The sequence below is a fragment of the Vombatus ursinus genome, unplaced genomic scaffold (assembly GCF_900497805.2).
Source record: "Vombatus ursinus unplaced genomic scaffold, bare-nosed wombat genome assembly UNPS02014778.1, whole genome shotgun sequence".
Lineage (NCBI taxonomy): Eukaryota > Metazoa > Chordata > Mammalia > Diprotodontia > Vombatidae > Vombatus > Vombatus ursinus.
Window position 1 is genome coordinate 26,675,640 of NW_020954556.1, and position 27,907 is coordinate 26,703,546.

The following is a 27,907-nucleotide window of genomic DNA, read 5'->3' on the forward strand; positions in this document are numbered from 1 at the left end:
CTATCATAACTATCACTTCTTTAGTCCTGAACACTGTCTAATGTAGTCTAAGAACATAATAGCATTTTTGGTTTGGTTATTAACTTGAGATTTTAATCCACCAAAATCCCCAGATCTTTTTCAGACAAACTGCTACTCCTCCTCATCAATTAATTGGAAAATCCTTGTTTTTGCCCTAAATACATTACGTTTATCCCTTTTCAGTTTCCTGTTTCCAGATTTGACCCAGTGTTCTAGCCTGCTCTTTTGGAATCCTGTCATCCTTATTAACAATCCATCTCTGCTTTGTTTCAAATGTAGATCTGTTAAGTATACCATGCCTTCATCACTATCACTTGATAAAAATGTTGGATAGCATTGGGTTAAACACTGATCTCTGTGAACTTTCTCAAAAGACCTTTTTCTAAGTAAATATTGAACCATTTGATGTCTATTCTTTGCCTATGACTATTTAATCAATCATAAAGTCCACTTAGTTTTTAATAATAGCATGAGAGAAGTCAGATGCTTTGTCAAAACCTAGGTCACCTATATCTTTAGCATTTCTCTAATCTGCATTGTTACTTCCCCTGTCCTGTAGTTAATAGGTGCTAGCCTTCTCCTCAATTCCTATGATTCAGTCTGTCTGCCAAAACAAAAATTTTTACCTTTTCCTGTACTCTTTGTTCAACTCGGCCCTTCTCCTCCATAATCAGTATATTTCCTTTGTAATCTTAGGTATTTTATGTACTTAAAAACATTATTTGGAGAAGGGGTCCATAGATTTCACCAGACTGCCAAGAGGGTCCATGATGCAAAAAGGTTAAGAACTCTTCATATAGGAAGATCGACTTCAGTGACCTCAGGGTTCCCTTCCAATACTTATTCCTTGAAATTCTCTCACTCTTGTAGTTGTATTTTAATTATGTGTACATATATAAAAATTGTCATTGCTTGGAAACCAAATTAGAAAAAGAGGGCTTTATTTTTACCTTAGGGTTACTTGATTTTGATTTACAGAATTAATCGCAGAATCTTTTTTTCTGTTTGTTTTTTATATAGTATAGTAGAAACAGTATCTAGCACATAGGCTAGGGATAGTTATATAGCTCTTAAAAGGAGATAATGCATATAAAGTGCTTTGCAAGTTTTAAAGTGGTACCTGAATGTCAATAATATCGTTATCATCCCTGCCTTTTCATCACAATCTGTCTGTGCCTTTTCATCTTGTACTATTCTTGTCAGCATACAGAGTATCTTCCCTTTTCCCCAACATAGTAGAGGAGAGCAACTAGGCCTTTTCACATCAAGGGTGTACCAATGGAGTACTTGGACTATCTGTCTGATTGTTCCTTGCTCATACCACCTAATGGGCCTGCTTCCTTTGCTTATCTGTATCTCTCACTGCAAATTTCTATTTCAGACCATTTGTTGGGGTAATTCCTAAGGATCATCTCTTTTTTCCCTTTATTTTTAAGATAGAATTCTCTTTTTATGGAGAGTGGAGTGGCAGGCATTAGGGGAATACCTTATAAGTGCCAGTAACTCCGGTTTTCCCTAAATTTCTGACCAACTAAATTTACCACCAGCTCTTCGTGACCTCGTTCGGGTTTTCTTGATGTAGATACTGGAATTGGAGTGGTTTGCCATTACCTTCTCCAGCTCATTTTACAGATGAGAAAGCTGAAGTAAATGGGGTGAAGTGACTTGCCCAGGGTCACATAGCTAGTAAGTGTCTCAGGCCAGATTTGAATTCAGAAAGATGAGTCATCCTGACTCCAGACCCAGCACTCTACTTAGCTCCTAGTACATAGTACATACATAACGCCTACTATATGCTCAATGTCATAAGCCTTTGTTTTATGTGAGGTCATTAAATTCATTTAGTACATTCTTCCCCACCCCCAGGTATGTATGTAGAGGCAGCTAGATGGCTCAGTGGATAGAGTGTTGGGCCTGGAGTCAGGAAGACCTGAGTTCAAATTCAGCCTCAGACATTGACTAGCTGTGTGACTGTGGGCAAGTCACTTAACCTCTGTTTGCCTTAATCCATTGGAGAAGGAAATGGCAAACCACTCCAGTATCTTTACCGAGAAAACTCCATGGACAGTCTTAGTGTACCATGGACCACAGGGACATGAAGAGTCAGACACCACTGAACAACAGTAATGTATGTGTGTATGCTGTCAACATTCAAGCAGCAAGAAAAAGAAACTGTAATGTTCATTTATTAAAGTTCTTTTCATTTTTTTTATCGTACACTTCATCAGGTAGCCATTTCAACTTCAATTCAACGAGGCTAAGACCACTTCTTAACTCAAGACAGATATTACTTTGACATCATGTCAATAGTAATGGGGTTGGTGGGGCCTTGTCCCTTGAAATAAAATGTATGGTTCCAGACTTAAAACACTTTGATTTACTCATAATCACTCGGCTTGATCAACTTAATTAAAACAAATTGTTAACCTTGATAATAGAAGCATGAACTCTAATAAAACAAAATTTCTAATTGTTTTTCCCTTGTTAATCTTAAACTGACTACTGTCTTTAGTCACATAGTTAATTTTTTTTCTTTTGTTCCTGTTATTTTCATTCTAAAAATGGACCTTGGGAGAGTAGAGATTATATGAGCAATCTGGATTATACTAGCATACCACCTTTAGTATCCTTCATCAATCTTGAAAGTTTCCATTCCCATTTACATGACTTACCCAGAGTCATTCCATTAGAAAGGTGTTGGAATTGAGTTATAAAATTTCTCCCTACAATTATTCTTTGATACTAAGGGAGAAAGACTACTTTGACAAATATATTATGGGAGATAGGTGGAGAATTGTAAATTTTAAAATTAGAAGGAACTTTTTAAAATCACATAATTCGGCCTCTTCTAGTTCATTTTCTGCTGTAGGCGTCTGCTTCCTTAGTGATTAAAAGATATTAACAGTGTATTGAATTTCCTTTCAGAATTACTGTGGTGACACTTTACTTTTGACCTAAGAGGAGGACTCAGTATTTTCTTAAGTTCCTACTTACCATAAAGGTATTTCCCACATATAAGTACGGCGGTGTATTCCTGAGCTATGGGTCAAATGCTCGATATCTTTTAAAGGTTTCTGTTAGTCAGATTCCATAATATATTCTCATACAAATGTTGATGTTTCTGTTTTTTAAATTTACCATTGGTAGTTGGCATTTGCAGATTGTGGGAGTACTGCCATATACTTTCTATCCAAGTATAATACTTTAGTAACTATAGTGTGTGTGTGTGTGTGTGTGTGTATAGTATGTATGTGTGTGATATATTTATACACACACACACACACACACACACACACATATATATATATATATATATATACTTCTCCCTTTTTTTTTTTAACCAGTTAGCAAGCATTTATTAAATGCTAATTACATGCCAGGTACTATGCTTAAAAGTAGGGAATACAAAGAAAAGCAAAAACAATTCTTGTTCTCAAGGAATTGAATTCCAGTGGAGGAGGCAACACTTCCAGTTACAGTATTATCTTAAGATAGAAACTATGTGAACATTAAGATTAATTGAAAAAAAAAGGTAGAGAATTCTACTGTAAAAGTAGCTTTGAAACTGGAGGCTTTAATTCTTAGCATCAATTACTGTTCTAAATTAAGAAGTTGATGGTACAGTTCACATGTGGTTTGAATAAGTAATTTTTCTACACGGTGCTTTTACATTCATGTTAGGGGTAGGCCCGACTCCAGTAGTTACCCTGTTCAGATTGAACTTTGGGATAAAATGAAACACTCCTAAATCATTGAGCAATTAGTGTTTACTTAGCCGTAACATAGCTTTTATAGATATAGCCCCACCTTATCTCCATATGGAATTGTGTCTGTATATAAGAGCAGGTTGTGGTGACTTTCATTGTCTTCAGACATCTACCAAGTCATAAGAGCCCAGACCACATGTGAATGGGACCTTTTATACCCCATGTGACTGGAAAGCTGGGAGCAAGAGAAGTATAGCTTGAGCCTTGCTTACCCCCCACTCCCAAACCTGTCTTTTCCCAGTCCATAGTGGGAGGGGAGGTAGTGGACACTGGTGGAGATAATGGTCCTTTCACAACATGTTGGAGTGTCTCATTACCTCTTAACCAGTATGAACAATTAAAGTGAATCCCTTGTTTAATATATTGTTTGAAGAGAGATAGTGTTTCTTTTTGGGCTCTGATAGCAACCCAAAAGTTCTTGGAGAAAGCAAATACTCTGAGGTATTCAAATTTGTTTCAGTATCTCACCAAAGAACTTCCACGTATACTTTGGTCTCTGATTATCCAACTATTTCCTTTAAAGGAAAACCTCAGTCTAGCGAGGATAGCTTTTGATTGCATTAGCAAATAGCATTTCTTGAGTATGTTAAGCATGGATATATGTTATGTATCTAAAATAACTCTTAAGTTGGTATTCTGAGTGTGTGAAAAGTGAAATGTTTCTACCGTTTCACTGTTCTCTGCTGTAACTGTTACACTGCTGAGTTTTTCTGTACTATTAAAAATAAATCTTTCATCTTTCAGATAAGTGGGTAATTTTTCTAGTAATCTTCTTTATGAAACTGCATCTTGCTTCTTGGTAGATAAAAACAGTGCTGCCTTTTATAAAGCATCTTCCTCATGGTAAGGGTTATGTCATGAAATTGAAGCAGTAAGTTTGACACTAGAGAAAGGATAGATGTATGGAACATCAGGTCTTAGTTCAGCCATTTATAGTGGGTTTGGGATTATATGAGTTGAGAATCAGTCATTTGTTTTTCCTTTCTCCCATATCTTATGTTTTACTTTTTAAAACATTGAAACAGTTTTGTCAAATGTGTAACAATCAGTGATACAAAAGGAACCTCTGAGCAACCAGACTAGTTTTTGGTTATATCATTTACATGATAGATTTTTATTAGGCCAGAGGGCTCTATCTCACTATCAATCAGCAAAGACACATTAAGTGCCTACTCTGTACCAATCTAGGTGCTGGAGATAGAGACAAAATTCATACAGTGCCTGTCCTTAAGAATTTACATTCTACAGAGAAGACAACATGCATATATAAATAGATATATAAAAAACACAGACTAACCATGGCAAGTACAAAGGCATGGGGATAAGAATGGAGTTTCAGGTATAAGGAACAGCAGGACCAGTGTGGCTGGCCTGTAGGGGCCATGGAGAAGAGTAATGGGTAACAAGGCTCAAAGGGCAATACAGGAATAGGTTGTGAAGTACTTTAAATGCCATACAGAGGAGTTTCTTGAGTGTATGTTTGGGTGGGGGTGGGGAACAGAAGGGAATGACATAATCAGACTTTCACTTTAGGAAAATAAGTGACTGCTGTGTGGAGGCTATATTGGAATGGGGCGAGCTTTGAGGCAGCGAACCATTTAGGAAGCTATTGCAATTGCAGTGGTCCAGGCAAGAGGAGATGAGAAGTGAGTGGAGAGAAGGGGACAGTTGCAAGAAATATTACGGTGATAGAAATGAAAAAATCTGGCAGCTGATTAGATATGTGGGATGAGTGATAGTGCAACCTTAGTGTCACCTTCAATTCCTCAAGCCTGGGTGACTAGAAGGATGGTAGTGCCCTCAACAGAAATACAAGAAGTGTCCATGTTCAGCATGTGGGGGGGGGGGTACTCCAGGATATCAAATTTAAAATGTCCATTAGGCAGTTTATAATGTAGGACTGGAGCTCAGGAGAGCAACTGGAGCTGGATACATAGATCTGGAAGTTGTCAGTATAGAGATGATAATTAAATCTATAGGAGCTAATAAGATCAGCAAGTAGAAAGTTTTGAGAGAAAAGCAAAAAAAACCCAAAAGAGAACTTTGGAGTAGATAGATATCTAATTGTCTATAGACACAGATGTTTAGTGAGATTCATTTTTCATGCCACTAATGAAAAAATTATCTTTTTTTCTTTTAGGAAATAATGCAAAAGGTGTCTCCAGGCTCCTGATCAGTGAACAAGGAATTGAGACAGAAAACCAAGCTCATGTTTTCTCCTGATCAAGAAAATCATCCATCTAAGTCACCAGTAAAATATGGTGAACTCATTGTCTTAGGGTAAGGCTTCATAAACACAGAATAGCTATCCAGCTAAAACAGGAACTGTGGAGTTGGTGAAGCTATAAAATAGTATTATTGGGTCAAGCTGCTACAAAAATGAAAACGTTTATTTATATATCATTCTATTCTAAGGCTTTCAAAATGCCGTACATACACCGATCTCATATTGTCAATAAAAATGGCATGTTTGACAAATGGTGAAAGTAAGACACTTAACCAAGGCCACATAACAATTCATTAGAAGCTTTTCCCTGATGTTTTCTTTCATACTCCTCACAAGATAACAGGTTGGCCACACTGGGCTTGGCAGAAAATACCCTTTTCCCCTGTTGTAAATACCCTTTACAAAAGGAACAAGATTCTTATTGCTGTGCTGCCCCTTGAGGTGGCTATGTTTTTTTAAGAACTGCCTGTGTTCAAGTTGGAATTAGTTCCATAACTCTGTGGATAAGAAGGAGCTTTTAATGTTTAAAAACACATTCTTTCCTTTTTGTTAAGTCTGTAAAATATATCAGCGGCGTCTTATCTATATACCTCGTAGACATACTGCTTGGATTTAGGAGCTGGAAGAAATTCATTTATTTGTTCCATCTTCTGTAACCAGTTGACCAGATGAACCAGTGACCAGGGTTAGCCACTGGTACCTAGCTCAACTCCCACAGGAAACCACTTCACACATTCCAAATATCTACAGTAGTAGTAAGGTTGGTACAGGTGTTACATGTATAAAAATGTTCACTGCCACAGAGCAGAGAATATTAGTAATTGAGAAAGCAGTATGGTATGATTTAAAGATGACAACGCTGGGAATCAAGAGATATATGCTAATCCTAAGTCTGTCACTTTGGGCAAGTCATTTAACCTGTAGGCTAGGGATTATTAACCTGGGGTTCATGAACTTTAAGAATATTTTGAGTAAAAGCAGTGACTTGCTTGAGCTCTCCCCCAAACCTCTCCAGATACCTGTAAAAAAATGGCTCTAAACAAACTCTAGAGCAATAGAACCCACAAAAAGACAGTGAAACGAATTTCCAGCGCAAGACCAACCTGGTTGATTAGAAAGGTCTATCGTGCCAGGCTGGGAGAGAAACAGAGTTCAGCGTGGGCTCTGCAGGCAAAACAGGCCTCAGGGGACTGAATCACGGGCAGGTGTGGCAGTTTCCAGACTTCTCAACCCACAAACGCCAAAGACAGCTTGGAAGGTCAGTCGGAAAAGTCTGACCGCGGTGAGAGAGAAGCTCAGTCCCAACCCTAGTCCTGGTGCGGCCCCTGGGCAGCGGCTGTTTCTGGAGCTACCAGCCCACAGATGGAGAGGGAATCAAGTGGCTGATCAGAGGGAGATTGCAGGGATCTCTTTGCTGGTACTGAGGCAAGATTCTCTTGCTTTGCCTGTGCTTGGATCTGGGTCACAGTTTTAGGTGGCGATCCTGGGGCGAGGAGGAGTGCTGGCATGGTAGAGCTTGTGCCTTGGTGGAGAGGGAATCCTCCTCACAATTCCGAGGCAGAAGAGAGTGCTTGTGGTCACTCCTAAACCAGAGCACAGGCCAGGAAAGGAGTAAACACCTTGCATTTGATCATACCACCTTGGAAGAACTGAAAACTTAAAGGTCCCTACAGGTATCTCTGAAAACAGCTGCACAAAACCCCCGAAGCTTGGGACAATACATTCTCCACACTGGAAGCAGACCCCTACCTTAACAGAGTTTAAAACTCAAGTAATTGACTGAGATCATGAGCAAACTGCGCAAAAAAAGTCAGACCATAGAATCTTTCTTTGGTGACAAAGAAGATCAAAACATACAACCAGAAGAAGACAACAAAGTCAAAGCTCCTACATCCAAAGCCTCCAAGAAAAACATGAATCAATCCTAGGCCATGGAAGAACTCAGAAAGGATTTTGAGAAGTAGAGGAAAAACTGGGAAGAGAAATGAGAGTGATGCAAGAAAACCATGAAAAACTAGTCAACAGCTTGCTAAATGAGACCCCCAAAAAATACTGAAGAAAATAACACCTTAAAAAATAGCCTAACCCAAATGGCAAAAAAGGTCTAAAAAGCCAATGAGGAGAAGAATGCCTTAAAAAGCAGAATTGGCCAAATGGAAAAGGAAGTCCAAAAGCTCACTGAAGAAAATACTTCCTTAAAAATTAGAATGGAGAAATTGGAAGCTAGTGACTTTAGGAGAAATCAAGACATTGTAAAACAAAACCAAAAGAATAAAAAAATAGAAGACAATGTGAAATATCTCATTGGAAAAACAACTGACCTGGAAAATAGATTCAGGAGATAAAATTTAAAAATTATTGGACCATCTGAAAGCCATGATCAAAAAAAGAGCCTAGACATCATCTTCGAAGAAATTTTCAAGGAAAACTGCCCTGATATTCTAGAACCAGAGGGTAAACTAGAAATGGAAAGAATCCACCGATCACCTCCTGAAAGAAATCCCCAAAAGAAAACTTCTAGGAATATTGTAGCCAAATTTCAGAGTTCCCAGGTCAAGGAGAAAATATTGCAAGCAGCCAGAAACAATTCACGTATTGTGGAAACACAATGAGGATAACGCAGAATTTAGCAGCTTCTATATTAAAGGACAGGAGGGCTTGAAATATAATATTCCAGAGGGCAAAGGAGATAGGATTACAGCCAAGAATCACCTACCCAGCAAAATTGAGTATAATAAATCGGGGTAAAATGGACATTCAGTGAAATAGAGGACTTTCAAGCATTCTTGATGAAAAGACCAAAGCTGAATAGAAAATTTAACTTTCAAATAGAAGACTCAAGAGAAGCCTGAAGAGGTAAACAGGAAAGAAAAATCATAAGGGACTTATTAAAGTTGAACTGTTTACATTCCTACGTGGAATGATGATATTTGTAATTCATGAGACCTTTGTCAGTATTAGGGTAGTTGGAGGGGAAAAAATATGTATAGATAGATTGATAGAGGGCACAGGGCAAATTGAAGATGGATGGGTGATATCTGGAGAATAAAATTAAGGGTTGAGAGATGATTATACTGGGAGAAGGAGAAAGGGAGAGATAGAATGGGGTAAATTATCTCACATAAAACAGGCCAGAAAAGACTTTTATAGTGGAGGGAAAACGGGGGAAGGTGAGAGGGAATGAGTGAGTCTTATTCCCATCGCATTTGGCTTCACGAGGGAATAACATACACACTCAGTTAGGTATGGAAAGCTGTCCTACCCTACAGGAAAATAGGGGGAAGGGGAAAAGAGAGCAGGGGGATGATAGAGGGGAAGGTAAATTGGGGGAGGGGATAATCAGAAGCAGACACTTCTGAGGAGGGACGGGGTCAAAAGAGAGAATAGAATAAACGGGGCAGGATAGGATGACGGGAATTATAGTTAATTTTCCACAACATGATTATTATGGAAGTGTTTTGCATGAATACACATGTATAACCTGTATTGAGTTGCTTGCCTTCTCAATGAGGGTGGGTGGGGAGGAAGGAAGAGAAAAAATTTGGAACCCAAAGTTTTAAAAACAAATGTGTAAAAAACAACATGCAACGGGGAAATAAGATATACAGGCAATGGGGTATAGAAATCTATCTGCCCTAGAAAATAGGAAAATAGAAGAGGAAGGGGATAAGAGAAGAGGGGGGTGGGGATAGAAGGAAGGGCAGATTAGGGGAAAGGGTATTCAGAATGCATGTTGTCTTGGGTTTGGGGGAGGGATGAAATGGGGAGAAAATTTGGAACTCAATCTTGTGGAAGTGAATGTTGAAAACTAAAAATAAATTAATGGACAAAAAGAGAATATTCTGACAATTTTATTTCAGTATAATTGCTTTGCTTGGCATTCCTGTGTATTAAAACCATTCTAATAAGAGGTCTAGAGGCTTCACCAGACTGTCCAAGAGATAAAAAAAAATAACCCTTGCTGTAGATTTTAATTTTCTGTAAAAGAGAGAATTAGATAAAACAATCTTTAGGCTTCTTCCTGCATCTAAAACTATTCTGAGTACTATCAGAAATACAGCTTTTAGAATATCTTTTGAATTTATTATAGTAGTTAGTGTATTGTTTCAACTCTAAACCATATAGATTTCAGCCAGTGGGATAAACAAATAAATAGCTCTTCACTTCTGAGAAAAACTGTGTTAAGTCTTAACTCCCTTAGCAAGAGTGTTGAGAGCCATTTGAATAACAGTTTGAAATTCAGTCCGTGTGTTTTTTCATATCACATTCATTAGCATTTTGTTGTCTTTTCCTCCTTATTTCTCTTAATCCCCAACCACAGTAGTTGATTCTGTACATGATGCTCCTTTCTTTAAAATGAAAGTGATGCTTCCCCCTAACAATCTAGGAGTAACAAAATAAAGCTGGAAAGGCCTGTTAATTTTATGTTGTTACTACTTAGGAAAATACTTTGAGCTTCAGATGTACAATATAGGGACAGACAAAACATAGATCCGTAAGGGGGAGGAATGAGTCAGAACTCAAGAGAGGTTAGTTAGGGGACTGAGTGCAGTGGGACTGATGGTACCACACTGGTTTAGAATAGCAAATGTGTTGTATTAGTTAATGGATTAAATTCCCCAGTGTGAGAGATGCAAAGATTTTCTGTAATAGATGTTAGATATATGTGATGTGTTTATATTTTTTAATTATCAATATAATCTCTGAAATCCAGTATTCCAAGCTTTAAAAACTATATTTTCCATGCCAACCAGTAATCTTTTCCTCTCTAAACTTGGATTGGACAAGAATTCAAGGAGCAATGTTCAGTTCTTTAGTTTAAGATAACTACATTTTTGGTGGCCTCTACTGCAGACCCCATCAGGCTTTTAGAAACAGACGAAAAGAGTGGCCAAGTGTTGTTCTGATGCAGCTCAAGATAGAACATAGATCTAACCCGAAGAAGGAGATAATTCTGAAACTCTTGCTTGTTTGCCCCTTTGTTAATATTAGCCTGATCTCTTACAACTATAGGTTCTGGAGTCGGGATATGAATCAGAGAAAAAAAGTCCATAGAGATATCTTCTAGTTGGCGTGCGTCTCAGTTGAATAGGTAGTCTATTTACGTATTTCTGCCAACACAGTGTGTGTATGCATTTGAGAGTTAATTTTCTTCAAGTAACACATCTAAAAATTTCTTATTTCAAAAGTTCAGCTATTTAAAACTTTTGCTGCACAACTAAAGTAGATTCTATTTTGAACAATATGTACTGTACTTTTAAAGGTTGTATTAGCACATGCAAACAGTCACCATTTTTTAAAAAGTGAGTCACAAGTAGATAGCAACTCTACCATTAATCAACCCTTGATTATATTTGATGGTGAAGGGGGAAAGAGGTGCCATTAATTCAGAACAATAGATAATCCAAAAGTCATTTCTCTGTAGCTGTGAAACAGGACAAGGTTAGTTACAGATTCTTCCCTCCTCTCGCCACCGCACCCCACCCTCAACCAATCCCCTTCTGTCAGCTGCTGGAATGGGAATCACCTATAGATGAGAGAAGATTCTGAATGTAGCTAACAGTTTTGGAGGTAATTGAGAATTTACTTTCTAAGGAAAAAATGTTTAAAGGTTATAATCATAAGTAGTCACTTAACTTTTTTTTTTCCTTCAGGTATAATGGGTCACTCCCAAATGGTGATAGAGGAAGGAGAAAAAGTAGGTTTGCTTTGTTTAAAAGACCTAAGGCAAATGGGGTGAAGCCTAGCACTGTGCATATTGCCTGCACTCCTCAGGCTGCAAAGGTAATTAGACACTTGTATGAAAGGGAAAAGTGAACTTTGGGTGGGGAAATCAAGTGTGCTTGAGTTGATTATCCTATTCTAATTCTTCCTTGTGGCATAGAGAACTCCAGGTTCTCAAAGGTTTTACCAGCAAAAGCCCCAGTAAGCAAGTGCACGTGTAGGCGCGCGCGCGCATGTGTGTGTGTGTGTGTTTGTGCGCGTCCGTGTGTGTGTTTGATACCACAGTATCTGAGGAAGTCCAGACCGTTAAAGTATGGAAATGTTACTGTCTGACAGATTGAATGATGGATCCTTTGAAGTATGAGATGAATGTATTCTATAACGTTATTTTCATATTTCTACTTCATACTTCCTTTCTCAGAGCTTAAGTAGTTATCTGTATCTTAATCTAGGAAGGGCTAAAGGAATATTGATGTTAATCAACATAAAGTTATAAGAAATAGCTTAGATATTATTTCTGCATTTTCAAGAAGCTTATGACCCAAACTCATAATTAATACAGATCTAATTCATACCAAAAATCAAACTGTAGTCATTACATCATTTTTTTTTTTAACATTTGAGCCCTCCTTTGAAAACAAAACAAACCCGCCCTCCCCCTGATTAACAATACCCCAATCAGTAATCATTTCTGATACTGTATACATTCTGCCTCAGTTATAGTCTCCTGCCTCTCTGTTTTTCACAGTATTTGGGTGGGCATATCGGATTTCAGCACTGGTAGCAAAATCTTTAAAAAGCTGGAAGATTTTAGATCTCTCCTAAGAGGCTTTTCAAGAGAAGGAAAAATTAAGAAGAGGAAGAGTTATTTAGGTTCTCTCTTCTTCTGTGATTCCATCATAATACAGTGACTCTGAAAAAAGACATTTCAGTTAATGGATAGGCAACCCTAATTTTTCTTATTTTGCTAATTAACCCATTGCTATCAGGCAGTACCCCAGGTCTTGGGATACACTGCAGGGTGCAATTGTTGTACAAACTGAATTCTTTAAGAAATAAGTATATATTTTAACTTTGAAAAAAAGGAGAAAAAAATCAAAGATTTGATTGTAACTGGGATACAATATGTAGTTTTAGATTACCATTCCCAGTGTGCAGCCCCTATATTGGTGTTGATGGTGTACCACAGGCACTAACTTTAATTCAGTTGGTTCTCAAAGCAAGACTCCTTGCATCTTCTCTAAACAGATTTTTTCCTGCCCAAGAGGCAGTTCTGTCATTGTCTTTGTATCAGGATCCAGCTGTTAAAGTAGAGGTCTAGAACACAACTAGCTCTTTTGCTGTCCTCAGTATTATCCTACCTTTCCAATAGGAAAGTAATGATCAGAGCATGTGATGGAAGTATTGTATTAGTGAAAAGGTTTAGTGAGTAGTTTTGGGTACCTTCTAGATTTTGAGGGGAATAAATTGACATGGTACGTATATGTACATGCATGAGAATCCTTCCCTTTCAACTTGGGACTTTAATCATCTCAAACACACTGGTTACCTCTCAGTTAAGGAACTTCCTCAGTTCCCATGACCTGCTTTGTTCAGTCTTAGCTATACCCAGGGATGGCCTTACCATTGAGTTAATCGTTACCATGTTTCTCTTCCATGATGAAGAGCTCTGAAATGCCTCTGTCTGACCATAACCTATCCTTCCATCCCTCCTTCTGCTTCACTCCTTCTACACCTAGTCTTCATCTCCATGAATTTCAGGCCATTCTTCCCTCAATAGTTTCCTAAACTTCTACCCTTCCTCTGGCTTCATTTTTTTTTTCTTCCCAGTCTTGATTTATAATTAAGCAGTTCAGCTATACATTGCCCTTTATGCTTAATTATTTTCTTGTCCTATTACCAAGCATGGTTTATATTTTATTTTATTTTATTTTATTTTTTTGCAAAACACCAACCCTGAATTATCACCACCATCTACCTTCTCTCCTATTCACATGCTACTGAATCGTGTTAGAGGAGGTCATGTGTCTCTGCTTACTGGCCCTTCTACAAATGTATGTTATATGCTCTCAACTCTCCTCATTCCTACAAGGCAATCCTTTTACTTTTCCCCAGTTTGCTATATGGGTAGCTAGGTGGTACAATGAATAGAATGCTGGGCCCGGAATCAGGAAGACCTGAGTTTAAATGCCAAATTCAGAAACGTACTAGCTGTGTGACCCTGGGCAAGTCACTTTACCCTGTTTGCCTTGGTTTCCTCATCTGTAAAATGAGCAGGAGAAGGAAAAAGTAAACCTTTCCAGTATCTTTGCCAAGAAAATCCCAAATGCAGTCATGAAGAGTTGGACACAACTGAAACAACTGAACAACAGCTATGAAATTCACTGTATATCAAACTCAACCATGGCATTTATTCCAAACCTTTTCACCTTCTCATCTCCCACATCACCCCATTCCCCCTCATTGAAGACATTGTCTCATACTTTACTGAGAAAATAGAGACCATCTACCATGAGCTTCCTCTTACCCTTTCCCTTCTCCACATCACCAAACGGTTTGACGTTGTCCCTAATCCCTTGTTCTTTGTCAGTCAGTGATGAAGAAGTGGCCCTTCTCCTTACCTCTTCTCTTCTTATGCCTTTGACCCTGTCCTGTCTTGTCTTCTTTGGTGTTTTGCCCTTATAGTCATCCTTTAATGCAACTGAAACTTTTTTCTCCAAAACTACCAATTCTTAATTGCCAAAACCATTTTTACTTAGCCTTCTTCGGTTCATTTGACCTCACTTCACCTTTTGAAACTGGACACTTCACCCCACCCCCTTTCCTTCTTCTTGTATCCAGAAGGGAATGTTTTCTTCCCTCGGTTGTTATGACATGACTCTCTCCCGGTTCTCCTACCTGTCTGACTATTCCTTTCAGTCTCTTTTGCTGGATCATCATTTAAGAAGGCACATCCTTTAACCTTATGCCGATGAGTGATCCCCAAGCCTCTGCCCTAAACCTTCTTTTTTCTCTTTTAACACCTTCTGTTGATCTCATTTCATCAGAGCCCAGGGGTTCAGTTATCTGTATATGTGACTTAGATCCCTGTACAGTCCTAGTGTTTCTCCTCTGTTTTAATCCCATGTTACTAGCTACCAATTGAACATTTCCATTTGGATGTCCCATAGGGATCTCAAACTCAGTTGTCCAAAATGGAGCTCATTATTTCTGTATGTACCCTTCCTTAAACTATCCTATCTTCTTAACTTCCCTGTTTCTGTTGAGGTCACTACCATCCTTCTGGTCACCAAATTTTTCAGTTTCAGGCTGTAACTTCTTTATTCTCCACCCCAAATAACCAAATAACCAATCGGTTACCATAGCTTGTTGATTCTATGATTCTACCTCCATTACATTTGTTAAATTTGTCCTCTTCTCTCCACTCACATGACCAATATCCTTATTTGGGCACTCGTCACTTCCTCTTAATTAGGGTCTCAGCCTTCAGTCTCTTTCCTTTCCAGTCCATTTTTCACACAGCTGCCATATTAATAGTGCTAAAGCATAGGACTGTATTATTCTTCTGTTGAAGAAACTCCATTCGCTCTCTGTTGCCTAGAAGATACTAGCTCCTCTGTTTGGTATTAAAAGCCCTTCACAATTGAACTCCACCCTGGCTTTCCAGTCTTACTGAACAGTCATAATTCCCCCTCATGCATATCTAAACCAGCCTGCATGCCAGTCTTTGTACGTAAAATTCTTTTCATGCCATTGACACCAACTATTCCCTATGCTTGAAATGCTCTTGTTTCTCACTTACACCTTTTGGAATCCCTGAGCTCCTTCAAGACTCTGGAAGTGTCTATTCCTACACAAGAATTCTCCCTGTCCCCCCTAGGTGGTAAGGCTCTCCCTTTTCCTCCCTTCCCTACTGTGTTGTATTTACTTTGTATTTTTTATTTAATCTGCCTTCATGTTGTTGTCCCTCTCCACTTATGCCTGGCATACAATAGCTTCTTATAGTACAAATGCTTGTTGAATGAAGAAAAGTTGCTATAGAGGGGCTTATTACTCAGGCATATAGGGATTTGGGACTAGCATCCAAAACCTTAGCATTCATCCCAGTAACACCTTGCCAAAGATCTAATTTGACCAAATTTTCATCACCATCCTAAAAGGAGAGTTAGCTGAAAAACATTTTGAATTTTTGTTTGTTTTAATAAGTATTTTGTCAGCAAGTTAGACTTTAAAATGTAGTTCACACTTGTTATAAAATTCTGTCCTCATAATGTTTTATTACTTACAGCTAAGCCATCACTTTGAGACCAAGTAAAAATGTGCATTTTTGAAGCTTTAATCATTATACATATTTGTTTATTAGCTTCTTTGCTATGGAAAAGTTAGAGGTATAGTCACATCAGCATCATGTTCATTTCCTTTTGTGATGCTTAATCGTTCTATGTACCTTTTTATGTCTAGCCAGCATATGGCTAACACTTGGCATCACTAATGTGTGTAGCATCAGTGAGGCTAAAAGCATGGTTAAGAGACCCTGTTAAATCTGCATTTCTACAGCTTTATTCTTTTATTCTAACTTCATTCTTTTGTTTCAAAAAGATTTTTATTCAGTTCATACATGTCTAATGACTTTTGAGTGTTTTCCTTTTTAAAACATTTTTAAGAATTGTTTTCAGTCTTTGTGTGGTGTTTTGGTTTAGATTACTTTTAATATTGTGTGATAGACGCAAAGATATATGGTGTTTTTAAATCTTATAAAGGGTTAGAAGTCAAACATTTACAGCTTTGATACATTGTTTCTAAAATCTGTTATTGCAAAGACTTAGCAAATATTGCATTACTCATATCTAAGCCATCTCATTTTATGTTTAAAATCTATATTGTCTAGTTATAAAGGCCTAAGGGATGAGTAGGAAAATGCTAGGGTACTGTGTGTCTGTGTGTGAATGGAGGATGCTATGTTTGTGGTGCTGGTTTTGTGTTTAAAGAGTTAATCTTATCTCACAGATTAGCCCAGATAGTTTTTGAATTTTTTTTTTCTTTATCAAACCAAGGGAATTAAATTAAATCACACAATTGATATAATCCCATTATTGGCCACTATTAGTCCTAAACTTCAGGGGAAAAACAAAAACTTAACCAAATATATTTTGTATAACAATTATGCCTTTCTTGTTTTGATATCTACATACTTTGTTATGATTGTCTTCCGTGCTTAGTTGTGCTATTTGCTTTTTCTTTCATAGGCAATAAGCAATAAGGACCAACATAGCATATCGTATACCTTGTCTCGAGCTCAGACAGTGGTGGTTGAATATACTCATGACAGCAACACTGATATGTTCCAGGTATCTCCAAGTCTGCTTTTTTTTTCTTTAGGAAAATGACTACTTTGCTCTATTAGTTAAAAACTCCTTTTAAAAACTAAAATTTTAAAAATATTTTAAAAAAGGATTCTATACTCATTTATACAGCAATTCTACACATACTCTCTCAATTTAAAAAGGCCATTCTGGATTATACATTTGTAGATTATTTGTGTTACCCATAATCTATATGTGGTTAGCATAGATAAGGACTGGTAGTTGATGGTAGCTCAGAAGGCTATTCTCAAGAGGAGAGCTGTGACTCAGGTCCCACCCAGAAGATTATCTAGAGATGATTGACTGCAAGGTGAGTTAACTACAGTCAGTTCTGCCTCTTTAATCTCTACCAAGGCAGTGCTACTGGTTATGTACACTGCTGGGGGATAGATTTTAAGTTCTTGATTGTCCCATTAAAGAGGGTTCTGAGATTAAATAGGAAAAAAAAATCTTAAATACCAAAAATTCTCTTTGAAGTTTTTCACAATACACTTTTAATCCATTATGGGGCCTTAAAGTAGCCTCCGTGCAGGTAATGTTTGAATCTGGTATACCTTTTTAACATACCTTCTTGCTTTCACTAAAAAATAGCAGCCTCAATGAAAATTTGAGTTAGAGATCTTATTAAATCCCACAACAAAGTTGTACTGAGTTCTAACATTGTTGTTTTTCACTGAAAACCAATTGAAGTGCCATTCAATATACTTTGTAAATTCAGTTTTTAGGAGGATTAGAAAGTTCTTCCTAACATTAACACTTTATTGTGTCTTTGCTGGTAGAAAAGCTAGACATTTCCACATTTCATCAAAGTAGTTACTAAAAAGAAACATTATATTCTACTCTGTCGGAGCACAAACTCCTCTACCATGTTAGTCTGTGCCTTGAAGAATTGGCTTCTCTTAATATTCCTGGGACCTAGTTGTTTGTTTGAACCAGTAAGTTTTCCAGTCAGCTAAACATAGCTTCCAAATGTAATTGCCATATCTGGCGAGAGAAATGTGTATATTTTATTCTCATTGTTTCCTCCCCAAAAGCAATCAATTAGGCCTTGTATCTTCTACTATTTCCTTCCACAGTCAGCAGGAACAAATTTCAAGTATAGTTTAAAAGTAGTAGTTCGTTCCTAACACACACTTTTGGAATTTGATAACATTTTACAGACCCACTTTCTTTTTAATGTGTAACCTCATTAATACTATTGGTTTACCTTTTTCAACTCCAGGCTGTGATGAAGGGGTGGCTCTTCTTGCCAAGGTGAACATACCTATATTCATCCTTCATCCCATCCCATTATTTCTTCTCTAGAAAATTGCCACCACAGTCATTCTCTTTGCTCCCTCCTTGCCTCTGCCTCTTTGTCCCACTGTGCCTGTCTCAGTCACTCATTCATACGTACACACACACACACACACACACACACACACACACACTCATTCTCTTTAATTTTTCCTTGTCCACTGCTTTTTGTTTTGTTTTTTGGTGATTACAAAATACCAAGCTTTTCGCTATCCTTTATCCTTCACTAGTCCTACCATTGTCTCGGGCTTTTGTCCTGTATTTTTTATCCTTTTTGCAGATAAACTCCAAGAAAAAGCTGTTTACACTCATTATCTCCACTTCCTCTTCTCCCATTCAATTCTTAGCCCTTCTCAAGATAACTTCCATACCTCATCACTCAACTGAACCTGCTCTCTCCAGAGTTGCCAGTGATCTCTTAATTGCCAAATCCAGTGACTTTTTATCAGTCCTCATCCTTCTTGACCTCTGCAGCATTTGATGGGGTTCATCATTCTTTCTTCTCTGGGTTTTTGTGAAACTGCTATCTTGGTTCTCCCCTTACCTCTCTGGTCCTTCTGTGTTTCCTTATCAGAACATCATTGATATTGTTCCCCCTCCATCTCTAGGTGTTTCCTAAAACTCGGTCCTACACCATCATATTTTCTCTCTGCTTTCCCTCTTTTGGTAATCTCATTAGTTCCTATGGGATTCAATTATCTCTGTGCAAATGAATCCCAAATATATATCCAGCCCCAGTAAGCCCATTACTAACTATTGAATATTTGAAACTGGATTTCCCATTGCTATCTCAAATTCATTCTAGCAAAAACAGAATTTATTCTTGTTCTCAAACCCAACCCTCCACCCAGCTTTTTTATTTTTCCCAAAGTTGTTAATATCATTCTTGGGTTTGCAACCTTGAAGTTATCCTTGGCATTTTCACTCTCTCATCTCGCACATGCAATGATTTGCCAAATCTTATCATTTCTACCTTTATAACATATCTCACATCTGTCTCCTTTTTTTTTACTCACATCCCTCATTAAGGCTTCTGCTACCTCTCATTGGACTTTTGCAGTTGTTTCCTAATGAGTATTGCTGCCTGAGGTTTTTGACCCCTCAGGCAGACTTCCATGCAGCTGCCCAAGTAATTTTTCTAAAATGTTGGTCTGACCATGTTTAGCTACCTCCTGCACCCACTTCAGTAAATTCCAGTGGCTCCCTATTACCTCTGTGCTGAAATACAAACTTCTCTGACTTTTAAAGCCCTTCCCAGCTTGGCCCCATTCTCTCTATCCAGCCTTAAATAGTTACCCTCTTTCCTGCACTCTCTGGTCCAGCCATACTAGCCTTGTATTCCTCACATGTGACACTTCATCTCTAAACTTTGCACAGGCTTTCTGTCCTTTGTGCCTAAAATATACTCCTTCCCCACTTCTACCTAGAATTCTTAATTTTCTTCAAAACTCTACTCAAGTGCTGACTTCTACATGAAGCCTTTCCTGATTTGTATGCCTCTCAATTCCAACCACCCAAAAAAATCACTTTGTATTTATTTTGTGTGTTTATAATTATATCTCCTTCTATTTATTCATTGCTCCCTTTGTATCGTCATCACCAACCTCATTGCCTGGAACATAATAGATTTTTAGCACAAAGGATCTTTTAAATTTGGGAAACAGTGTACTTTGTAAAAACCTGATGCTATTTCTTCAGGTACACAAGAAGCTAAAAATAATAAAGAAAGATATCCTGTCTAGTAACACCTATAAACCAGACAGTTGAGGCTTAATGCTATCCAAAAAGATACAGTGAAAACCTTCATACCTTTTGTGAAGATAACTACTCCCCAAAGGGACACTTTTGTTTACAAGTATATTTGTGCTAATGTAACACTAATGAGATTCAACAAAGAATGTCTTTTTCGGTTCCTTGGTTTGGTTAAAAAATAATTTTTTTCCAGTATCTTAACTTCTCAACTTTTTTTTTAACTCTCATGATATAAACTAGTGAACTAGACTAACATACAAACATGTGAGATATTAACTCAATTGGAAAAGTGTTTCAAGATATCCTTTGATGGAGGCAGTCCTCAAAATGAAATTAAAGTTGAAAGTGACATTTGCCATGGTGTAGGAATAAAGTGTTAAGAAGGTTTTTATCTATATATAATTCAGCTATCAGGCAACCTCAAATATATAAACCACAGAATAGAACTTTTGGAATAGTGAATAGAAAGAACACTGGCCTAGGAGCCAGAAGAACCAAGTTTATTCTGGTTCTCTTACTAGCTAGGTGACCTTGTTCAAGTCACTTTAACATTTGTAAGCCTCAGTTTCATCATCTTTTTAAAGGAGAGGTGAGATGGGGAGAAGAGAAAGGTAATACCTGACCTGCTTAGTCCACGCAATTGTCATAAGGGTAAAATAAGAGAATGTGTATATAAAAGCACTTTGTAAACTGCAAAATAACATGAAAGTAAAGTGGTGGTATCATATGTATACACGTGCACACATACACGCACATGCACATTCTGAATAGTCAAAGTAGATACCACTAAAAATGCATTTTACTCCTAAAGAAACTTCCATAGGCTCCCTTCCAAACTAAGTTTGTACACAGTTCGAACAAACTTTTTGACTTCTCTACTCATAGCATATATTAGAAGCAGAAAATGCTCTCATTCGAAAAAACATGGCTTTTGAGAACCATTGAGTAGAGTGTAGGGGCTCATTCCTAAACATCCCTCAAGAGCCTCTTGAGGACATAACAGGACAGATATTGCTGTTCTTAATGACTGCATTCAGCAATGATTCTAAGTCACTAAAAAGTTCCGTTTATATTCAGTATATTTTAAGAAGGCAGGGGAGTGTGTAGAATGCATGTTAGAAAGATTTCTATTCAAAACATTTAAAATAAGCTTTGATGTTTAAAGGGACTTCATCTGGCTAGAAGGATTCCACATAAATGCATTTTTTCTATAGTGATTCAAAGTCACAAGTCTATATTTAAAATCATGCTCCAAATTGATTACTGTATCAGAAATAATCTTCCAAAATGGTTGGTTTCTAAGGACATAATCCCACATCTGAGAGTGGTAACTTTGAGCCTTAGAAACTTAAGGGGTTTGTTGCTCTAAAATCCTTTTGTTCTCCATTATGTGAAGTAAGTTTTCTTCAGGAATTTTATAATCTTTTTATTTCTTCCCCAGATTGGACGATCTACTGAAAGCCCCATTGATTTTGTAGTAACTGACACAGTTCCTGGAAGTCAAAGCAATTCTGATACACAATCCGTGCAAAGTACTATCTCAAGATTTGCATGTCGAATCATATGTGAACGGAATCCTCCCTTCACAGCCAGGATATATGCTGCAGGATTTGACTCATCAAAGAACATCTTTCTTGGGGTACAAAATCTTTTTTTCTGAATCAGGCTTTACACTTATGCCAGCTTGTAATTCATAATTACAGATAAATGGATGTTCTTTCATTGTTGCTCTTCTCCTAGGAAAAGGCTGCCAAGTGGAAGACTGCAGACGGGCAAATGGATGGTTTGACCACAAATGGAGTTCTTGTTATGCATCCACGCAATGGTTTCACTGAAGACTCTAAACCAGGGGTGTGGAGAGAGATCTCGGTTTGTGGAAATGTGTTTAGCCTGCGTGAAACCAGATCAGCTCAGCAAAGAGGAAAAATGGTAAGTTTGGAGAGAACTTTTTTTATTGAATTTTCCGCAATCAAGAAGGCACCAACTATTAATAGTGACTTAAAATAAATGGATTCTTCTTAGACTTGCAGAAGAACTGCTTCTTCTCACCTGACACAAGATCACCAAGTCTGTATGCACAAGGTTTATATGTCATATGTAAAAAGACTAAATATGATACTAGATGCTAACTCACCATTTTACATTCTTGTGATTTCCTTCTTGTGTCTCTCATATTTATTATGTCATTCTGAAATCCAGTTTCCTAAGTTGAAAGCTACAAAGGATGAGATCTGGGTGGTGTTTGATTCTATCTTACCCAGTTGCATTTGGTCTGAGATTTTCCCATCTTTTGCCTATGGTTTTTTATCTGGTTAAAAATGTTGTTACCATTTCAATTATCTACCATTACCTTGCAACTTAAAAAGCACATGTCATTATCTCAAGGTATAGCATCTTCATTTCTAAACATCTCTTTTGTTACGACTGTGCCCCAAGGATTTTGATGAGTTCCTAAGCAGCAGTAATAGGGTATTTAGTGTTCTTTATAAGCAACATCCACAACTAAAATGGTTATGTGTAAAACCAAATTAACACTGCTGCTTCTTTCCCTTCCTTACACCCTCTCTCTGCCCCAGGTGGAAATTGAAACCAACCAATTACAGGATGGCTCCTTGATTGACCTGTGTGGTGCCACCTTGCTGTGGCGGACAGCAGAAGGCCTTTCACACACTCCAACAGTAAAGCATCTGGAAGCCTTGAGACAGGAGATCAATGCTGCACGGCCTCAATGCCCTGTTGGGTTCAACACACTTGCTTTTCCTAGCATGAAAAGGAAAGATGTTGTTGATGAAAAGCAGCCCTGGGTGTATCTGAACTGTGGCCATGTTCACGGGTATCACAACTGGGGAAACAAAGAAGAGAGAGATGGGAAGGACCGTGAATGCCCCATGTGTAGGTCGGTTGGCCCCTACGTCCCCCTCTGGCTCGGCTGCGAAGCTGGATTTTATGTGGACGCTGGCCCTCCAACTCATGCCTTCAGCCCTTGTGGGCACGTGTGTTCAGAGAAAACAACTGCCTACTGGTCCCAGATCCCGCTTCCTCATGGCACTCACACTTTCCATGCGGCCTGCCCCTTTTGTGCACACCAGCTGGCCGGCGAGCAGGGCTACATCAGACTCATATTCCAAGGACCTCTAGACTAATAAACATGCATTAGGGTGGCACTAAATTTATAAGCTAAGTGATGCAGGTTTTTCCCACCAATTGTCTACAAATTTCTCTGCTTTGATCATTTACATTAAGATGAAGACTTTTTTAAAAAAAAAAAATTTTTTGTATTTGTAACAAAAATTCCTGAGCAAAGTCTGGAAAAGTCAAGCAAAGGAATCTGGTGCATTTCCAGACTTCCATATTCTGTGTCTTGAGTATATATTTTGAAGAAAGAATTACAGTCTAATTCAATGCCTTCATTTCTGTGTTTTTTTGAATCACTCCTCGGTGTCTAAGAGATGTTTTGTATTACTGAGGTACTGTTGGTTCAAACTATGTTAGTTTACAGTTTGGATGCAAACATTGTAAAATACAACAACATGTACATTGACTTTCTTTTTCTATTTATCTTCTTTATAGAAAATATCTGAGAGTGTATTTGCTAGAGTAGCACAGTAGTGTAACATCCCTGGCTTGGATGCTTTGAGTCACTAGCTGAGGGCAGGGATTTGCAAGGTTAGGAAAAGCATTTTGAAACAGTCTTTTCTTTTTTTAATCAAAAATAATATTAAATTTGGCAGATTTAGTAGAATGCTTTGTAAAACTGAATTCATGCAAATTACGTTGTGTAAGATTTGTCTGTTTTTAACCACATTGAAGATAATCAGGAAGGATTTTTCTTAAAATGTTTCTCTAGTGAATAGTACTGTAATAAAAGAACTTATCACTAAGAAACATTTTATATGCTCCTTTGAATATGCAATTTAATCTAGATTATATATTTTTCTCCCATGATAACTAATCTGTTTTTAGTATTAGCAACATTCGGCAGGTTTTTTTTTTTATTTATTTTTTTTTTTTAAAGACAAACTGTGGTTCATCTGTTCACTGGAAAAATCTTTCATAATTAGAAACTGCATAAATTAGCAAAGAGGGAGAGTAACTTGACTTTTTAGAAAAAGAGATGCTTAAATTGGATATGTTCTACATTTGGCCTTATCTACAGATTTGGGATTTTAAAGATACAGACATAGAAGTACAGTGGTTTGAATGGCAAAAACATGTTTGTCTTTGAACCCAGAAGACCAGTACCTAACCTATGGACCTAGGTCCTCAACACAGTTGATTAACATTAGAACTTTCAGTGAAAATCAGGTTCAAGTCCCAATATTCCTACAAAGCAGTGGTCACTTCAGCAAACACACACTCTAGTAGGTGATAGTGAACAACAGTAACAGGAAAACTGAAAGAGATTGTACACAAAATCTGCTTATGAGACAAAATAGCTTTTAAAACTTTGCTTTCAGAAACATGAAAAATTCCCTCCTTTTTTCATGCACTGAATACATAAAAGTTATAAATAGGTATGCTACATCAAAAAAGGGTCTTGTGACATATTTGTAAATCAGTATACCCTGGGATTAGGTTGAAGTTTTTCTATTTAAGATGTTTTTCCTTTGGTTTGAGGGGGAAAAAAAGGTATATAATAAAAATCGACAACAGCAAATTCCTGTATTTTGTAGCATAGCTTTGATTTTCTCAGTAAAAAGAAAAAGAATCTTGCTTAGAAGCCATGAACTGTTTTACTTCAGCTGTCAGATTTTCCTTGTTTTTTAAAAAAACAAAAACAAAAAACAATTGTTTGGATTCACTCAGGAAATGCATGTCAGGAAACCTGTATTATAAGTATAAGTAACTGCTGTTACACCCTTTTCATAGAAATATAATTGTTTTTGAAATTTTCTAGATTGTTCACATGCATTGTGACCGATTCAACAAAGAAATCAATCCCTATATTGTATTTGTTTTAATCACTTCTGTTTGGACTATACCATAGCTAATTTTTTTTTTTGCAATTTAATTTATTCAAACTGTAAGTAAACACTTTTCAAAATAGAAATGTGAAGCTTTCTTCTTTTGGTTTAAGGTTTTGTTTTTTTGTGGAAAAAGGAGATGGGAATGGGAGATTGGGGGTGTAGGGGAGAGAACTATCTCATAGATATATATATATATTACATATATATACACACACACACAAAACAAGCTATAGATAAAACAAATAGGAAATAAAAAGAGGGAAGACACTAGATTTAAGAGGGGTTGAGAAAGGTTTCCTGTAGAAGATAGTATTCTAGTTGGGACTCAAAGGAACCAGGAAGGTCAGTAGTTGGAGTGGAAAAGGGAGAGCACTCCAGGCATAGAAGATAGCCAGAGAAAATGCCTAGAAATGAGACAGAGCTCCTTGTTCCTGGAGCAACCAGGAGGTCAATGTTATTACGTTGAGGAGTACATGCCAGGGAGTAAGATGTTAAGAGACTGGAAAGGTAGAAGGACTTAAGTTATGAAGGACTTTGAATGAACATTTTGTATTTGCTCCTGGAAGTATTAGGAAGCCATTGGAATTTATTACATAGAAGGAAAAGCAGGGATGGGGCAGGGTGATATGGTGACTGGACTTGTGCTCTAGGAAAATCACCTTGGAGGATGGATTGGAATGGGGAGAGACCAGAGGCAGGCAGACCTACCAGCAGGCTATTGCCGTAATCAACGTGTGAGGTGATGAGGGCCTGCACTAGAGTGGTGACCCCTATTTTTTGTTCAGTTGTTTCAGTTTAGTCTGACCCTTCATGACCCCACTTGGGGTTTTTTTAGCAAAAATACTGGAGTGGTTTTCCATTTACTTTTCCAGCTCATTTTACAGATGAAAAAAACAGGCAAACAGTGACTTGCTCAGGGTCGCATAGCTAGTGTCTGAAGCCAGATTTGTACTCGGGAAGATGTCTTCCTGAGTCCAGGCCTGGCATCCCCTGTACCCCATTTTACACATGAAGAAATTAAAGGCTCAGAATGGCTATGAATTGTTTTCCCAAGGCCAGACAAGTAAGTAGGAAGTGGCAAACTCAAGTCCCATGGTTGCCTGTTATTCAAGTTACTACAACAGATTGTCCCTGATTCTGAGATAGTCAATCCCTTGGTAGGGATTTGGTCTTTTAGGAAACATGAGTCAGAAGGGACTTAAGCCTCCATCTAGCTAAACATGTACTTGAACAAAACTATTTAGTAGTTTGTGGTGCTGCTTAAAAGGTATCAAAGTGACCTAAAAGAATTAGGGAACTTCTCAACATGTGTAATCTTTCAAGAGCTTTTACTGAGAAAAATTGAGTAAATTTTATCTACAGAGTAAAATTTGCCTATGGAGTAGGTGAATTGGGTCCACTGCATAAGGAACTCAAACTTTGAGATGTCAGAAGTTTAAAAAACTCACATTAGTATAATGTTGCCTCGGGAAAAGTTACTGATAAATTATATCCAAACCTAACTAGAATCTCACAAAGTTCCACTATAAAGCTACTTGGCCAATCATTGTTCCTGTGATTTAAAACACAAACACACACATCCTTAGTTCCTTAGAATGAGCCAAGTTGTTAAATTCTGCCTTTTAGCATGAGGGAATTTTGAATTTCAGCTCTTCCTTTCACCAGGGTCTTAATGGTGTATCTTCAGTTGTTAGATGGAATAGTCTGAATTAAGGATATGTGAATGTTCTTTAAGCCAAGATTTCATCAACAACCTCAAGGAGGAAACTTGTTAACATTTTTATGTTAGGCCTTCTTTCTGAGGGATCTCTGGTTCTTTTGACTTGCCCAACAAGGGAAATTAATTTCTTAGCCTCATTTTACCTCATGGTCATGAAGCAAGTCAAGGCAAAAGTTAAGAGTAGGACTATTCAATGGGGTTGTTTTCTTTAAACCATTATTATTACCTTCCCTCAATGTATATGGCCTTTCTACAACACATAAAGCAGAGTGGGAAAGTGCTTTCTAGCAATATGAAATTATATTGAGTAATGTCAAGAAATCTCATACTGCCAGGAATGTTACCAAATTCAATCTTTAGCAATTGATGACAGTATGATTTATCATATTCATAGGTCCCTTAGCCTCCTTTAAAGCCAATAATTTGGAACTCTTCCCCCATCAGATCTTTTGAGGTGCCCAAAACCAGAAAAATTAACTGCAGGTTAATTTGATGTTTATTAATGTTTTTGTGTGCCTAGTACAAGGTACTTGTTTTAAAACTACTTCCCTACCTAACTTATGGGAGCAGAGGTGGGAGAAGGTGGAGAGAGAGGAAGTGTTGATGGACATGAAATAACAAAGAAAGGAAAAAAGTCCAAAGACCTGGATAGTTCAGACAAAAAAAGGTCAGATCCATTATGATACAGAATATTCTACATGGTATCTTTTCAAAAGTTGTTTTACCTAAGGGTGAAGTTCTCCAGGTGCTTCTGTTGTAATGTCATATTGTTGCATGGAGCAATAAAGGGCCTCTTCATTGAGACCCATGAACATTCAAAAAGTTGACTATGCAATCTACAAAGGAAAAGCTTGATGGTGCATAAAGAATGCATAGTGCCCTGATTATGACATGTAGTTGGGTGCCCACTGAGTCAATCTGTCAGTATATAGATGTGGACAGGTATTACTGATAGGCAATGAGTTGGCCTAAAAATCAGAGAGGAAGTTGAGAGAAGTCTGGCTTGCATTTAGGAAATTATATAATGTTTTAAGTCCTCTCAAACTGCTCCATAATGGAGATGCCACCAT

The 27,907-nt window shown here is 37.6% G+C and overlaps 1 protein-coding gene across 1 annotated transcript in view; it reads left to right on the plus strand.

Annotated features, from left to right (window-relative positions):
- PELI1 (pellino E3 ubiquitin protein ligase 1) overlaps positions 1-25,135 on the plus strand; it is a 72,121-nt gene extending 46,986 nt beyond the window's left edge. Inside the window, exons 2-7 of the mRNA XM_027865502.1 lie at positions 5,929-6,068; positions 11,670-11,799; positions 16,986-17,087; positions 21,592-21,789; positions 21,891-22,079; positions 22,727-25,135. Of these exons, the coding sequence (XP_027721303.1) occupies positions 5,998-6,068; positions 11,670-11,799; positions 16,986-17,087; positions 21,592-21,789; positions 21,891-22,079; positions 22,727-23,293 (1,257 nt within the window). The 5' untranslated portion in view covers positions 5,929-5,997 and the 3' untranslated portion in view covers positions 23,294-25,135. The remainder of the gene's footprint in view (positions 1-5,928; positions 6,069-11,669; positions 11,800-16,985; positions 17,088-21,591; positions 21,790-21,890; positions 22,080-22,726) is intronic.
- Positions 25,136-27,907: the final 2,772 nt, after the last annotated feature.